Here is a 17,038-nt window from a genome sequence, read left to right on the forward strand (position 1 = left end):
TCCGCCCTGGCCCCTTCCCCCCTGCTCCCTCGTCACCTGCTCTTGGCCTGCTCCTCACCCGCCTCCAGAACCCCCACCCTCCCTCCGCTGGTATTCCTCTTGCGGTGCGAGGACGCACCGTTCCGGGAGGGGGCGAACTATCACGTCACTTTTTTGGTCACCTTCCTCCTAGTTTTGGTTAATTGATTCTACCCACCTGTTTCCAGTTCCCTCATCACCTCCTGATTGTTTAAATACCCGTTCTGTTGAGTTCTCCCTCGTCCGTGATTGTTGGTATGTTTGAATGTAGATTTGTCTGTATTCTCCTTCGTCCTCAGTAAACTCCTTATTTATTCCTTATTTATTTCCAAGCTGATGGTTCCGGGGGTTAATGTTTAAATCTCTAGTTTCTTCATTTATTTTGGAAGCAAGAACCCCCATAACCACCCAAGATAAAAGTGTGTTCAATAAACTCAAGTAAAGTTGCCAAAGTGGTTCCTGTCTGAACTGCAGCAAAGGCTTCTTGAGAGGAGTCAGGTAGCTTTGAGATATTATCTTAACGCTGAAGCATTGTGGAGCCATAATGACTGTAGAAATACTCATCTGGCTTAACAAACTTGTTCCGAAAAGCGGAAATAAGTCATACAAAAAGATCCTGTACAAAAAGGAACTTTATGTAATTTTTCAGTTTGTTATGCATCAAAAGACATGAGTAATTTCCAAAACGCCTCCAAAGCTTGTTAAACGTCTTATGCAATGTAGAATTATGGATTATCTTGTGTGGTATGTCAAAAGGATCCAGATACAGAGCTCCATCAGGTGCCTTCAGGTTCTGGCTGAGCACAATCATTACTCGTTTCCAGTTGGTACAGGCTACCTTTGGTACATAACAGTAAATTACACCATGATGATCATCCACAATGAGGTAGTCCAGGGCTTTGTTTGGAATCTGGTCAAATGTGATTAATTTCTCTGTAAAATTCAGACTGCTGCTGGCCAAGCAAAGCTCTCTTATTATATGCCTTTAATGTTCTTGCCGCATTTTGAGGTGTGTGTGATCTAGTGATAAAGCCGTTTGCTGGTAAAAAGTCCTCTCTCTCCTTGAATCCCAGCAAATTTATGAAGAATGCAGTCAATATTGTTCCCCCCAAAAAGCTAAACTTTTGTTGCTGCTGCATTTTCACCAGGAGTCTAAACCAGTTCCTTAAAATAAACTGAATGCTAAACATTATTGTCTATCAAGTTGAGAATTCTGGCGGAGAACACAAAAATAAAGACATATATGAATGAGTCAGAGTTCATAATGTTTACCACCACAAAATATGATCCATCATTCACCCAGTTTCTTGTCCACCATACTATACATTTCAGAATGTTCCACATGAACACTCTTGATTTATCTCTTTCATTAGAAGTGCAGGACTCCTTTAAGTAACACATCTAAACTCAAAACACTATATGCACATCTGGCGCTTTTATCCAGCATTTTTTTATTCAATAATCCAAAATGCACATATGGAAACATAGGTAATGTGTGTCCTTTAGCGATTTTTCACGTTTCTCATGAATGCCATGCATTAGGTCTAGGTGTGTTAAATTTTTATCATATAATAATAGTCTCGTAGATAACATACTCTGTTCATGCTTTCTGAATATCAAATAATGGCAAATGTCGGTACAATTAAGTAAATTATGATTCTTTAAATAAATTGTTCTAAAGGTTCTATTTGAATGTACAGCTGTGCATTCACCCTGAAAGGTACTGTATGATGGTGAAACAACATCGAGTTATCAATGTCGATTAAGTTAGCAAAATCGAATCATAACGTTAATCCAACATCTACAGAACAACCTTAATTCACCCATGCTTGAAGGTAAAAGTCATAATGTAAACGTTATTAATCCAGCGTTGATGGATGATTCACCGGTGACTCGAAGTTGAAATTCTGGCTGGGGTGTAGGCTATCAATCACTCGGCCTAGCCAAGACTACATTCCTTTGAAATTATATTACTGTAAACTTGTTGGATTGGTTTGAAAGCAGCTAGTGTTAAGTGTTTCTTGCTTTGCTACAGTATTATTATTATATCGTGATCATATTATAAAAGCCTATAAAACATTGCATATTTAGACATTGTAGTACTGTTAAACTGATATCTTCAAAGAAGTTTTGTCAAAAGACCCGGTACTTCGGTACCAAGTCGTTACAAAAAAAAATGAAAATGTGATTGTAACAGCTGGGTTTCTTTAAATACCAGTGGTATCGAGGACCCGGTCAACCCGGTTCTTGACGCATACAGCACTATGATTTCCGCGAAGCAGAAAACGCAGACAGAATCTCAAAATCCAGTCATGAAAATTAAACTTACACTGTAATATGGACAGTCACAGAATTTGCCAAAGTTAGCATAAATTAAAGGGGGGGTGAAATGCTCATTTTCACTCAATCTCCTGTTAATCTTGAGTACCTATAGAGTAGTACTGCATCCTTCATATCTCCAAAAAGTCTTTAGTTTTATTATATTTATAAGAGAAAGATAGTCTGTACCGTTTTTTTTTTTTTTCAGAAAAACACGACCGGCTGGAGGCGTGACGTGTGGGCGGAGGTAAAGAATCTCGAGCGCGAACAGGCTTTTGCGTTGAGAGCATCTGGAAGCTTGACATTACCGTGAGGAAAAAAACCATCATCCAAAACAAACCATGGCTAACAGTCAGATTCAGCCGTATATTTATGATCCAGAATCAGATCCCGAGGCTGAAATTGAACAAGAGCAGCAGCATCAACGACTACAGCAGGACGTCTCTATGTGGTATGGATTGAAACTGTATATATTTGCTTAGCGGTTTTGGAAAGTTCCACTTTATGTCGCCTTTTTTTTTTCTTTTTTTTTTTTTAAGGTGTACATGTGGAAAGTGCAGTTTGATGACAACATCGCATGTTGTTTACTTGATGTGCTTACGTGCCAATAGCTAAGTTAACAACACAGAGATATTTGAGGCAGTTTTACTCACCGCCTGCGGTTCCAACACACGATCGTGACCCTTTTTCGTTGGGACTGCATTATCCTTAAGGCACGTCCTGATTTTGCCAAGTCCGATGTGTTCCTAGGTCAACATATTTTGTTGACCCTGGAACAACATTTTACTCCAAAAATATATTCTTAACCATATCCCTACACCTAAACCTAACCTTAACCTTGAGTAATCCCTAAAATCAGAGGAAATGATAGATGAATGACACTGATGTACAAGCACCAAACACTGATTTTAAGCATAAACTTCACAAAATCTATAAACTGGTTCTTCAAATCTGATTGGTTAATCACAATGTTGTTCCAGGGTCAACAACGATGTTGTCCCAGGAACATGTCTCACTTGGTAAAATCAGGTTAGGCATCCTTAAGAAATAAACGATATGCGAATCCGGCGTCAAACTGGGCCTTGTTTTTAAAACAAGCATCTTCGAAATGCAGGGAACAAACAAAAACACTTGCACAACTCCGTTGATGCCAGTGTTAATTTTGACCGCAAATTCGGATTTAGTCTTAGTCTTAGTCTTTTGAATAACACACCATTTAGTTTTAGTCACATTTTAGTCATCTGAAATGTTTTAGTCTTAGTCGACTAAATATCATAAGAGTTTTAGTCTTAGTCTAGTCTTAAGTCTTTTAATCTTAGTCTAGTTTTTTTTTTAGTAGAACAAAGTCAACTTAGTTGACTTGACTAAATGTTTCCATCAGTCTGTTATGGAATGGTATTTATAAAATAAACATAAGGCCTGCTCTCAATGAAAAATATACATGCTCTCTGAAAAAGATATGCATTCGTCCTGAATGATATGCAATGCATATGACATTCTTTCAAGATGAAGTACAGTATTATTGAAATAGACAACCACCTATATTATATTTGTATTGTATGTTCATTCTATTTCTTTATTTGTGCTATTTACACAAAGTTTACATTTTTTTTTTAGTTTGTTTTTGTTCATTTAAAATAGCACTGCATAGTCTTCACTATAAAATAAAATACACAATCAAACCAAAATGTATTCAGACACCTTCAACGTTTCTTACAATATCACAGTTTATTTGCTGTAGTTTAGATATTGGTAATAAAATGACAATAACTCAGGGTTAAACTGTGTCAGAACAACAAATTCATCTTGATAATGTCAGATGCAATGCTTAATTTGGTTCAGGCTGTGGTGTGAAAAGGTTGCATTAGCAATTAAAGAAAGAAACACTTAAGCAAAACATGCTCAGGTCCCTAATAATTTTTTTTTTTTTTTGTATTTTTTAGTCACTAGTAAAACAATATAATCTATTCTATATGATTTTTGAATTGACTTTGGATAAATTCTTGTTAAAACTACAAAGTAATTCAATCAAGAGCAGTGAGTGATTTACTTTCATTTTCATACATTAAAGACACTGACAGCAGAGCTAGTAAATTAGGCGCGGTCACTTTAAGAGACAAATGAATCCATTATAAAGATACACATCCGATTTCTTTCCAACTCTTTACTCTCACTGAAGACATAACTACAGACTTTTTCAAACACACTTTCCAAGATGGGTATTTCGACGTATTTTGTATGTACAGTATTGGTCAAAATAATAGCAGTACAATGTGACTAACCAGAATAATCAAGGTTTTTAGTATATTTTTTATTGCTACATGGCAAACAAGTTACCAGTAGGTTCAGTAGATTGTCAGAAAACAAATGAGACCCAGCATTCATGATATGCACGCTCTTGAAGTTGAAAGGGGTGTGTTCAAAAAAATAGCAGTGTCTACCTTTGACTGTACAAACTCAAAACTATTTTGTACAAAAAAAAATTTTTCTGGGATTTAGCAATCCTGTGAATCACTAAACTAATATTTAGTTGTATGACCACAGTTTTTTAAAACTGCTTGACATCTGTGTGGCATGGAGTCAACCAACTTGTGGCACCTCTCAGCTGTTATTCCACTCCATGATTCTTTAACAACATTCCACAATTCATTCACATTTCTTGGTTTTGCTTCAGAAACAGCATTTTTGATATCACCCCACAAGTTCTCAATTGGATTAAGGTCTGGAGATTGGGCTGGCCACTCCATAACATTAATTTTGTCGGTTTGGAACCAAGACTTTGCCCGTTTACTAGTGTGTTTTGGGTCATTGTCTTGTTGAAACAACCATTTCAAGGGCATGTCCTCTTCAGCATAGGGCAACATGACCTCTTCAAGTATTTTAACATATGCAAACTGATCCATGATCCCTTGTATGCGATAAATAGGCCCAACACCATAGTAGGAGAAACATGCCCATATCATGATGCTTGCACCTCCATGCTTCACTGTCTTCACTGTGTACTGTGGCTTGAATTCAGAGTTTGGGGGTCGTCTCACAAACTGCCTGTGGCCCTTGGACCCAAAAAGAACAATTTTACTCTCATCAGTCCACAAAATGTTCCTCCATTTCTCTTTAGGCCAGTTGATGTGTTCTTTGGCAAATTGTAACCTCTTCTGCACATGCCTTTTTTTTAACAGAGGGACTTTGCGGGGGATTCTTGAAAATAGATTAGCTTCACACAGACGTCTTCTAACTGTCACAGTACTTACAGGTAACTCCAGACTGTCTTTGATCATCCTGGAGGTGATCATTGGCTGAGCCTTTGCCATTCTGGTTATTCTTCTATCCATTTTGATGGTTGTCTTCCGTTTTCTTCCACGTCTCTCTGGTTTTGCTCTCCATTTTAAGGCATTGGAGATCATTTTAGCTGAACAGCCTATCATTTTTTGCACCTCTTTATAGGTTTTCCCCTCTCTAATCAACTTTTTAATCAAAGTACGCTGTTCTTCTGAACAATGTCTTGAACAACCCATTTTCCTCAGCTTTCAAATGCATGTTCAACAAGTGTTGGCTTCATCCTTAAATAGGGGCCACCTGATTCACACCTGTTTCTTCACAAAATTGATGACCTCAGTGATTGAATGCCACACTGCTATTTTTTTGAACACACCCCTTTCAACTAATTCAACTAATTGCCCAATTGCACAGCCTTAAGAGCGTGCATATCATGAATGCTGGGTCTCATTTGTTTTCTGAGAATCTACTGAACCTACTGGTAACTTGTTTGCCACGTAGCAATAAAAAAATATACGAAAAACCTTGATTATTCTGGTTAGTCACATTGTACTGCTATTATTTTGAACAATACTGTATTTGTTGTCGGTACAAAAGCAAGAAGACTTTGAGACGCGTCTCTGCTTGCTCCCTGAACAGCAGAACACCGCGCTGCTGAATTGAGCTCTTTCACTTTTCGCTCTTTTTCTTATGTTTATTTAAAATGCGATTTGTATTTGTTCGTTCAGGTGCAGGAGGACGCAAACGTCCTGAAGGAGAGCTCGGTTCAGTGTTGCGCGAGTCACCAGCTGCTCAGTTCAACGTTTACCATTGCTTAATGATTTTTATGTTCTTGGCTAAGGCGGTTTGACAGCAAACTTCCGGTCGCTGTATCCGTTCCATTTGCAGCTGTTGCAAATCCCACGCTCCTCTTTAGCGTCACCAAACGAAGCGATTGTTATTGTTTTGGTAGTGCGCCCTCTCGTGGCAGGTCCTACAACTTGTACCTTTAATATAAAGTGTGACCAGATATGGTTCTATAAACTTTTAATCTAAACAAATAGCAGAGTCCACAACACAACTATAACAATAATGGCACAATTTTGTTCAAATCATTTTCAGACCAAATTGTATCCTACCTATGAATGATAAAAACATTGACAGCCAAATCAAAATCAATTCTGTGTTATAGAGTTCAAGCATTTACAGTGACAGATAACATAACTGCAGGACATGCAAGATACGTTAATAAAATTATAATTATCATTCTTAATAGTGGTACTTCGCTGAAAGGCCATTTTCACATATATTTTATGTCTTTTCAAAATACTAAATACTGTATTTGTATTTAAATAAATTTTTGCAGGTAGTATTTTGTGTTTATATTTAAATATATTTTTCCACTGCAGTACTTTGTATTTTTATTTTAAATACATTTCCATTTCTGTACACACACACGTGTGTAAATACATACATGGGTTTAAAATAATATACAGCACTAACTGAAAAAAGATTAACTGTTTCATGTTTACTCATTAACCAATGCAAGTACTACCAAATATCAGTGGCTGTTTAACAAGTAAATATAAAGTAAATACTTAACATTTGGTTTGGTTGACAATAAAGCTTGGAAACTTTTATAGAAAACTTGAATAAATCTTGAAAATTTACAGTGGCCCAAAATAAAAACTGTTACACAGTAGATTCTCAATAGCAATCAACTATATTCTCTTCACTGTGCTGGGCTGCTGAAAGAATGTCCTCCATTAGTGATCGGGGTGAATTCACAACATGATCACTACTTAATGTCAACATCTTCTGCATGTCATCTAGATCTAGAATCTGCAGTATATTGGGTAAGCTAATGTTTTTGATGCAGTGTAGACCACAGTCCATTCCCTCATCTGATCCTGTAGCTCCATTCTTGACACACACTGATGCTTTGGCCTGTTGTTTATTGAGGTATCTTCCCTGCACCTCATCCCCCCATCTGTTCCCACATAAATTTAAGAACAGAATGCTATTATCCAAATCTGCGATCTCAGCTATAAGTGTTCTGAGTTTGATCAAGAGTGCACAGGCTTTCTCACACACTGGTCGGTCACAGTCAAACAAGCTGTTAAACAGCAAGTCAAATAGCCCAAAATCTTTAAACTTGATCAAGGCTTGCGTAAAGTGCGTCTCTTCAGAGGAACCGGAGTTCTGGACTGCGTACGGACAGCAGGCCAGTGTCTTCTCCATCAACACTTCTGCTAGCTCCAGTGTGAGCATTTTCACTTCCCAGTCAAAATCGCTGCCTCCCAATGACAGGACAGAGCTCAGGGATGACTCCAAGCCCATTGTGAGGTGTGATCCTTTCAGCCATGATGTGAAAGCATGGACCACTGCTCTTCGAGGAAAGCCCTCTGTGTCCTGAGAGAGAATGGCCATCATCTGCACCAGAGCCTCCTCCTAAATTCCAATGTTACATAAAAAATGTGTGATTAGACCGAGAAACTAAACTAAACCAAGAAAATCAACATGCTACCAAGCTTCAGATAAATAAAATGATCAATAAGCTACATTTACAAAAGTGTTGTAGGCATTGGTGGCCCAAACTTTTCATTTAAAGTCATATCAAATGAGTCAACCTGTTGACTCCAATCTGGTCAGCTGATGGGTTACAACAGACAGAGTTTAATTCTTGCTTAGTGAAGAACATACTGTTTATGAATTACTTAGTTTAAAGGGATAGTTCACCCACAAATGAAAATGACCCCATGATTTACTCATCCTCAAGCCATCCTAACTGTATATGACTTTCTTCTTTCAGACGAGTACAATCAGGGTTATATTAAAAAATGTCCTGGCTCTTCCAAGGTTTTTAATGGAAGTGAATGGTAGTGAGATTTTGAAGCAAAATAAATGTCCATCCATCCACCAAAAAAAAACAAAAAACAAAGTGTAATTAAAAAAAAAAAAAAAAGTGCAGGGGCATTCTAAAGATCATTTTCGAAGAGCTGGAATTATGTACAAGGAGTAATTTTCTCACCAGAAGTTTGCTATTGCTCACAAGCACCGTCTGATGGAAAGAAGCAGCAACTGCCTCCCCGACAGCAGCCACAGCACTAGCTCTGACATAGCCTTCTGCATCTGCCAATGAAGAAAGCAGAACGGAGACCATACCGCTGGTGTGGAGAGCTTCAGTGAAACCACTGTTACCTGGGAGAAAGAGACAAGAAGTAACATAATAGGAATGTAAATGATCACAAAAAATAGTCCGCATAGGTATAATTGAAATAATGTAAGTGTAGAGATAAATATGCTTGTGGTACTGTTGAGGGCAGTAGTCAGCTGGGTGATGAACTCCAGTGTGGAGTCTCTCACTTCCCATCGCAAATCACACATCCGTTTCTCCAATACAGGAAAGAGGTCTGCAAGACACGAGCAAGCTTCGTTACCATCCACTGACAAAATATTCATAATAACTTACAATGTCAGCACATCAAGCGGTTTCATTTCAAAACAATAGGTTCGGTATTCATTTCTTTTAAAGGGAGTGTATATGCAAAAATTATTTACTCATGTCATCCCAAACTTGTATGACTTCCTTTTTTCTGTGGTTTACAAAGGAAGATCTTTTGAAGAATGTTGAGAACCAAACTGTTTTGGTTCCCACTGAATTTCCATCATATTTTTTGACCATACAATGCATGTCAGTGGGACCCAAAATGGTCTGGTTCAAAATATCCTCTTTTGTGTTTGACAGAAAAGTCAAAAAGGTTTGATATGACATGAGAGTAAAAATGTATTTTATTTTTGGGTTATGATAAAGATCTCTAGCACTAAAATAAATCTTTTAGTAATACTTAGTATTTTTAAAAAAATGTATAACTGGTTTGTTCAGTTTAATAATTAGTTTAATAGTTTGTTTATAGTTTAAACAAATTTTTAACAGGTATAATTTCGGCAGGCCTCTTTTATCAAAATATCCGAATTCTGTTAGAGCTCCTCACCATGGCTGATAAACTGCAGGAGATCAGGGAAAGGCGAACACACAATCCACCTCTTAAAGGCTTGAAATGTTTTCTTCAAGACCTTGGAAATCACAGAAAGCTTCAAGTAAATAAGGTGTTTCAACAACCATTTGAAAAGCTTTAAAAGAGAAAAAATCCGAAGCAGCTAATATTAGTAACATCCAGTAAACGAATATGCACATACTTACTGTGGCATGGGAATCTGGACTCTGTAAATAGTCCAAGAGGACACCAAATATATCCTTCCTTAAATCCAGGATTTCTGGATATAGAAAGATTAATCAAATGATAAAACCATTCAACATCAACACTGATCACTTTCAAGGACAATGATTCCAAATCCAGGACTGTCACTGACCACAAAAAATATATATTGTGTATATTGGTAAGGATATCTTTTATTTGTATAATATGGCTTACTCATCACTGCCTCACCTTCATATACACTGAGTTCACCTAATGTATCCAAGCCACACCTCTGAACCTTGCAGCAGCCAATCAGGTGAGTGAAGGCATTAATATGTAGCAAAGAGGTGGGGCAATGCCCAGAGCACATCCTCAGAAGCAACAGCACCGAACTGGTGATCGAGTGAACGGAAATATCTTCAAACAGGTATTTCTAAAAAAAGAAAGGTACACATTTCATTGTGTAGTACACACTTTACAATATTTAGATATATTGCCACAGACTTTACAGTGAAGTCAGCATGGACAATGAAAATATCTGTAGAATGCATACAGAGGTTTCAAGAGACATTATGAATGTGAACCTTTAACTTAACACAATGTCTTACAAATATTGCATTCATGGTCAAAGCCATTCACCTACAGTTCATTTACATAGAAAAACAAGTAAAAAAGCATTGCAATGGAACACTAAAAAAAAAGTGTTTAGTGTGAACCAGCCCTAGGTAATTCTTTACTGGAGTGACAGTCTATGCAGAAGTCTACTTACTGAGTGTGCCAGCTGAGCTAGGCTTGATAAACTCTGCATGAGGAGGGAAATACATGAGGCTTTCTGAGATAGCTGTTCCTTCAGGACTACATTCATTTCCTTTTCTGCTTGAGGCTGTGTTGACACACACTGCAGGGGAAGCAGGATGATATCCGTAGCCTTCCTCTTTAAAACCTCAGGACTAAAGGAGAAAGTGAGAGAGAAATCTTGAGTGAATAATACAATACATAACAGACTGCTAGTTCAAATGTATGTGTTTTGTAATACGTATATGTATAAAAGTCAATGGTAGTTACCATTTCTCCAGCTTTACAATTAGTGCCGCACACTGAAAACACTCTCTTCTGTTTCCATCTCCCAACATGGCTCCTAATAACTCCTCCACTTTATACTCCGTTTTGCTGAGCAGAGGTGTCCTGTAACAAACAATAATCATTCCCCTGCATACTTGCCTTAATTGTTTCAATTAAATAGCAACAGGTACAAAAGCATCTCTGACAATAATACTGAGTACATATTACAGGATGTACATTGTTGTATAGTCTTCCCTTAAAAGAGGAACTGAAAACTATAGTATTACTGTACTGTATAATAATTCTTAAAAGAAAAATGTGCAAAAAACAAACAAACATTAAAACCATTATATTACCACTTGAACTACAAAAATGTTAATAAACAGGTGTAACCTTTTGAAATATGTAAGGGATAAAGTACATGTTTCATTATCATGAAACTACTTCTAGTAAATAATAAATAAATAAATGAATTTATAAGAAAATTTTATCTGAGAACAATCATAATAATTAAATTATAATATAATTGTAATATACACCACTGGTTAAAATTTGGGAATATTAAGTATTTTGTAATGCCTCTGAGATAAATCTTTTATGCTCACCAATTTTATACAAAAATACAGGGGAAAAAAACAATATTGTGAAATATTATTACAATTTAAAACAAAGGTTCCCTATTAAAATATATTTGAAAATGTAATTAATTCAAGTAATGGCAAAGCTGAATTTATTTGCAAAATGTTGTTACAATTAAGAATTTTCATTCAAATGTATTTTAAATGTGTTATTTATTCCTGGGATGGCAAACTCTTCATATATAAAAACAAATTGTTTTTTTTTTTTACATTTTGAAATTGCAAATTACATTTTAATTGTATTTTTAATACTTAATTATTTAGTGTGTTATTATAATGTAATTATTTTGTGAATAAAAACATATTTCAACTCTAATTAATAGATATATAAAATTTAACAAATCTCCTATTCAACTCACCCTAAAGCAGCTTCTAGAACAGTTATCAGAGTCTGAATCAATGATTCAGACCCCCTGTTGATCAAGACTTCCAGGGGGACTAGCACATCTTTCCACAGCGTGCTTATGATAGGTTCTCCACACTGAGCGAGAACCTGTGACAGAAGACGTAAGCCCTGGAGGACCTGAGGATGATCCTCTGAGCTCAACGCCTCAACCACAGCATTCATAATCTCAGACGAGACTGAGACCCAGTCAGACCTCAAAGATGTTTCACTTGATCCCACAACATCACTGCCGTTGGTCATATTTGATGAAGTTAGGAAATGTAGGATATGCACTAAAAGCTGATTAGCCAAACAGGCAACAAACAGACTCCTGTCGTTCTGCAGCTGGAGAATCACTTTGATGAGTCCTGTGGACACAACGGCATTCATAATAACACTTAAAGCATGAAAAGTTCAATAATATGTTTTCATTGATTCATCTTACACTAAACACCAGCTAACAGGAAACTAACTAGAATAATTAGATTTAAAACAACACAACGCATTTACTTCTGTGTGATGATCTGTCATAAATATTTAATACACAGCATGCATGTTTATATATACTCTCATTCAAATGTTTGGGGTTGTTATGGGTTATTTGATCAAAAATACAGAAAAACAGTGATACTGAGAATTGTGTGAAATAAATAAAAATGAAATGTATTCCCGTGAGAGCAAAGCTGAAGTTTTAGCATCACTTCATTCTTCACTGTCACTTGATACAATGTTGAAAACAGTTGTGCAGATATTATAGTTATCATTATGGTAATAATCAGTATATCACTGTACATTTTCTTTGATGGATAAAAAGTTCAAAAGAACTGCATTTATTTTAAAAATAAATCTCAATGGAAACATCTTCACTGTCAGCGAGAAATGTTGAAGGTATCTGTATAAATTTTGGTTTGACTGTATGCTATATGAATTATTTTGGAACTGTTCTCACCATTTCCACATAGGAAGCCCAAGGCTTGCTGGTGTTTCAGCATATTCAACAGTCCCTGCAGCCAGCCACTGCGAACCGAGGCATCCTCCCAGAGATCACACACACCCCAGGCTTCCCGCTCAAACACATACACCAAAAGACCTCCCTCCTGATCTCCATAAACAGACAACACATAAACCGGATGTTAATGGAAAATGCTGCAAATTGCAAAGTATATCATTGAACTTTTTTGTTGTTTTATGTGTGTGTGTGTGTGTGTGTGTGTGTGTGTGTGTGTGTGTGTGTGTGTGTGTGTGTGTGTGTGTGTGTGTGTGTGTGTGTGTGTTAGACCAGTGTTTCTCAACCAAGCTACCAGGGCACACTAGAAGCCCTCAGCAAACCTCAAATGAATGCGGAAGATACTTAAATATAAGATCAATAAAATATAAAATGATTTAAATATAGAAAACACAAGGTAAATTAATATACTCTTAAAAATTACATTACATATTTTTCAAGCTGACAAATATTTCATTTGGTAGAAATTGCTATTTGTATGTATGTGTGCACATATGTGTATAAAATATATATATATATATATATATATATATATATATATATATATATATATATGGGTACTCTGCCCCAGATGTTGTGAAAATATTGTTGTAACTGTCTCACATCAAGCACGTGGAACCCCTGCGGTGTGGCAGCCAGAAGTCCAGTCAGTTTGAGGGTGAAAGACAGGATAGCAGGGTCTGTCGTTTTAGACGTACAAACACTGGAGATGAACTCCAAGAGGCACGGCTGATGCTGCAAAAGCACCTGTCCATTACCTGAAGAAACACAGAGTAGTTACCCCTACAATATATTACTCTACCAAAACTTAACTAATCTTAAAAATATATCAGTTTGATCCCAGATTATTTACTGTGGCTGTGCAGCTCTTTGAACCAATCCAGCAGCTTCTCTAAAGAGGTGTCATCAGGCGGAGACTGCTTTGGGTCGGCCAGGACCAGACACACCGCTGGCAGCAGAGAGAAGCAGTCACTGTCCATCATATCGAAGTCCCTGGATCACCAGCACGGAGTTTCTCCAAATGGGACAAGGCTGTTTAATGTAGTACTCGGTCAAATCATACTGGAAGTAGCAACAATAAAATATGTAACGTTAAGTTCCCTTGACACAACAGGGGTACATACGTAAGTATGGAGAAATTATGCAAACGTTATCAAACGTTTTTAAGAGTTTGCAGCTGTCCTGTACCACAAGACTTTCAAATGCAAGTGGCAAAACATTTCCACTCTGAACGTAACTAAAATAAGGAAAAAATACCCATTTGTCACATTTGAAACAGCTTGATCTAATAGTTAGCGGCACTTACTGTACTGTCGCACCGTACGGCGTGCAGGAAAGGACATTTGAAACTACATCCTGAGCGTTGACGCTTATAGCGTAGTATGCGTAAATCCGGTGCACTTTAATGTTCTTGAATAGAGTAACCGCCTCGCACTCACTCGAATGCATGGATACAGCACATGCTTTGAGAGTTCATAACTGCGCAAGTGCGCATTCAGGAGACAGCCAGCATCAACACTATCTGACGCATTTCTGTTAACGTTTATGTGTGTAACTAACAGCAAGCACACTGAACACACTGAACTAAAACTGCTACAAAATATGTCTTATGCATCCTGTCATATTTTGCACATCTGTTTTTTATTTTTTATTTATTATTATTTTTTAGTTCTGTTTTTGCAACTTTCGGGCCTTGCAAATATTTTAAATGGTTTCCGCCAGAATACAATTGGGTCATTCTACAGAAACGTCCACATTTGGTATGGCAAGATCTCTTAAAATTGATTTCTTTTTCTAACATTTAAACTTAGACCACATTATTAGATTACCCTTTGACTTTATGAGTACACATAAATTACAGCTTAATGATTTTTTATTTTTTGTGTGCATGTATTTAAAGACCGCATACACCATTTTTTTGTCACTGGTGTTACCTTACTTCTTTAGCGATATTAAAGGTGTTTATGAAATTTTTTTTTTTTTTTTTTTCAGCACATGCAGTCAGAGGTACAGCAAATTAATGATGATCTAACTAATACGGTGATTATGTTTTATTTATTTTAATCAGGTTTGTTAAAAGTGTGACTGAATGATGTTAGTTCAATTGCACAACCATGTATTTGCTATAACAATGAAAATATTTGAAAAAAAGGTTTTAAACAAGCAATAACACAATAATTTAAAGCTTAACTCTTAAGTGCAGCAGAATTCAATGAATTTAAAATGATCATTATGCCACATATGACAGATTTTATTTAATGTGAAAGAAAAAAAAAACAGTAACACCAGTGACACAACAAATCACCAGTGACATACATAACATATACAAATGACTTTCTTATTTCATAAGAACTGAAATCAGAGTTAGAAAAATATCATAGACAACATTTTAACTTAACATTTTAACTTCATTTCTTCACCATTTCATATCTTCGTTTCTAACCGATGATCTTGTCTTTCAGTTTCTCTATTTCCCTTTGTTTCCTTTGTGCATCTCTCCTACGTTGTCTCCTCCCTTGTTGTAGTTATACAACAATATTTTCTTGAAAAAAAGTTCTCACTCATTTAACCCTAGCTTGAGTGTGTGTGAGAGATAGAGAGAGTGTGTGTGTGTGAGAGTGAGCGAGAGAGAGTGCTCTTGTTTCTGTATCATATCAGGACACAACTCTGTATAATGACATGGGTATGACACAGGTATTACAAGGAGAGGGTGACTTATGAGGACATAACCCTTGTCCCTATTTTTCAAAATGCATATAAATCATACAGAATGAGATTTTTTGAGAAATTAAAAATGTACAAAGTTTCCTGTGAGGGTTAGGGTTAGGTGTAGGGTTGGTGAAGGGAGATAGAATATACAGTTTCTACAGTATAAAAACCATTACACCTATGGGATGAACACACTTTACACAAAAACAAACGTGTGTGTGCGTGAGAGAGAGTGAGTATGAGTGCGTGTGTGAGAGTGTGTGTGTGTGTGTGTGTGTGTGTGTGAGAGAGAGAGAGAGAGAGAGAGAGTGTGTTTGTGAGTGAGTGTGAGTGTGTATGTGTAGGTACTGAATGCTATGCACTTTTATATCTCTTTCACCATTTATTTCTGTATTTGTAACAGTTCAGTTTGTACGTTGAAACGCTGGGTGATCTATCTTGTGATGTGTGATTTCTGGTGATTTCTTTTTTGTGTGTCAATGTCACGGACATAGCTCTGTTTCCTTTTCTGCAAATACTCTGCGTTCAGGATCAGCATCCCTATGCTTTCTGTATAGTCGCTGTTTCTCAGCTGCGCTCAGTTTAGCCATACCCTCAATTTAGAAATACATGACCAAAGGAGGATTAACAATGACAAAGAAAAGTTAGAATCACAATTTTAGTGCTATTTTATGCAAAATAACTAAATGAATAGCTTTGAACAAAGTTTATCTATAAAAGGGAGTCACTGGTGTTACTGATCTTCACTGGTGTTACCCATAAGGAAGGTGACACCAGTGACAGAAACACCAGTGACAATTTTCATGAAAACTGCATTTTACAAAATGCCTGCTGCAAGGTATCAAACCACATGTTGTCAATCATGGTGTACTCACTAAATTAAGTAATTTAATCCATTTGTATTCTAGTTTTTTACAATGCCCAAACAATAAAAGAGGTCATACCAGTGACTTCAACTAAAAGCTTCATATGAAATCATGAGATAAATGAGAAGATTTCTGATAATTGAAAAGAGACAGTGGACTTACCATGGGCTTCTCTTCATAGATCTCCAGAAAATTGGAAGAAGAAAGTTGAGTGATGTCATCAGCGTGATTGTTATTTCAAAATAAGAGCTTTTTTGTTAAACGGTAACACCAGTGACACAACTCCAGGGGACCACTACTTTCATTATATATTTTATAATATTTATTTAGCATTTTGTTTTTTAATGTAATTTACATCATATATTTTATAGTTATGGACACATGGTTGTATTTTAAATGTAAGAAAACACTGTTTTTCACCTCAAAATAAAGCATTTTCCCTCTGTACATGACTGTGGGGACGAGCACTTCTGTGGTGCTTGGAATTCTAATTAATTAATAAAAATCAAATATTGCCACATTGATGGCTCAAGAAAGTGTAATTGTTCAAATAACATATTGTTTCATTTTTAAATATA

At 36.5% G+C, this 17,038-nt stretch overlaps 1 protein-coding gene and 1 pseudogene across 4 annotated transcripts; both read right to left on the reverse strand.

Moving 5' to 3' along the window:
- Nucleotides 1–336: 336 nt before the first annotated feature.
- Nucleotides 337–1,336, reverse strand: LOC127948965 (carbohydrate sulfotransferase 12-like; annotated as a pseudogene).
- A 5,665-nt stretch (nt 1,337–7,001) lies between these two features.
- On the reverse strand, nt 7,002–14,242 carry LOC127949728 (BRCA1-associated ATM activator 1). 4 transcript variants are annotated; one of them, XM_052547224.1, is made up of 13 exons: nt 14,192–14,242; nt 13,739–13,947; nt 13,489–13,643; nt 12,829–12,976; nt 11,854–12,247; nt 10,860–10,979; nt 10,564–10,744; nt 10,044–10,227; nt 9,797–9,870; nt 9,588–9,669; nt 8,907–9,005; nt 8,624–8,793; nt 7,002–8,043 (listed from the first exon to the last, which is right to left on the reverse strand). In XM_052547224.1, the coding sequence occupies exons 2-13, from the start codon at nt 13,866–13,868 to the stop codon at nt 7,300–7,302; spliced, it is 2,481 nt and encodes an 826-aa protein (XP_052403184.1). In that variant the 5' UTR covers nt 13,869–13,947; nt 14,192–14,242; the 3' UTR covers nt 7,002–7,299. The 4 variants fall into 4 exon arrangements, with proteins under 4 accessions (XP_052403184.1, XP_052403186.1, XP_052403187.1 ...); XM_052547226.1 differs by having other exon boundaries at nt 13,739–13,917; nt 14,192–14,235; XM_052547227.1 differs by having other exon boundaries at nt 13,739–13,917; nt 14,010–14,197.
- Between the last annotated feature and the right edge of the window lie 2,796 nt (nt 14,243–17,038).

The sequence above is a fragment of the Carassius gibelio genome, chromosome B1, assembly GCF_023724105.1.
Source record: "Carassius gibelio isolate Cgi1373 ecotype wild population from Czech Republic chromosome B1, carGib1.2-hapl.c, whole genome shotgun sequence".
In the NCBI taxonomy this organism is placed as follows: domain Eukaryota; kingdom Metazoa; phylum Chordata; class Actinopteri; order Cypriniformes; family Cyprinidae; genus Carassius; species Carassius gibelio.

What these genes read in the sequence shown, in the direction of transcription:
- LOC127949728 (XM_052547224.1), bottom strand. Translation starts at nt 13,868, where the DNA reads ATGATGGACAGTGACTGCTTCTCTCTGCTGCCAGCGGTGTGTCTGGTC. An exon ending in CCTGCAGTTTATCAGCCATG is followed by an intron (nt 9,006 to 9,587) that starts GTGAGGAGCTCT and finishes CGTGTCTTGCAG; the next exon opens with ACCTCTTTCCTGTATTGGAG. An exon ending in TGAGCAATAGCAAACTTCTG is followed by an intron (nt 8,044 to 8,623) that starts GTGAGAAAATTA and finishes ATTGGAATTTAG; the next exon opens with GAGGAGGCTCTGGTGCAGAT.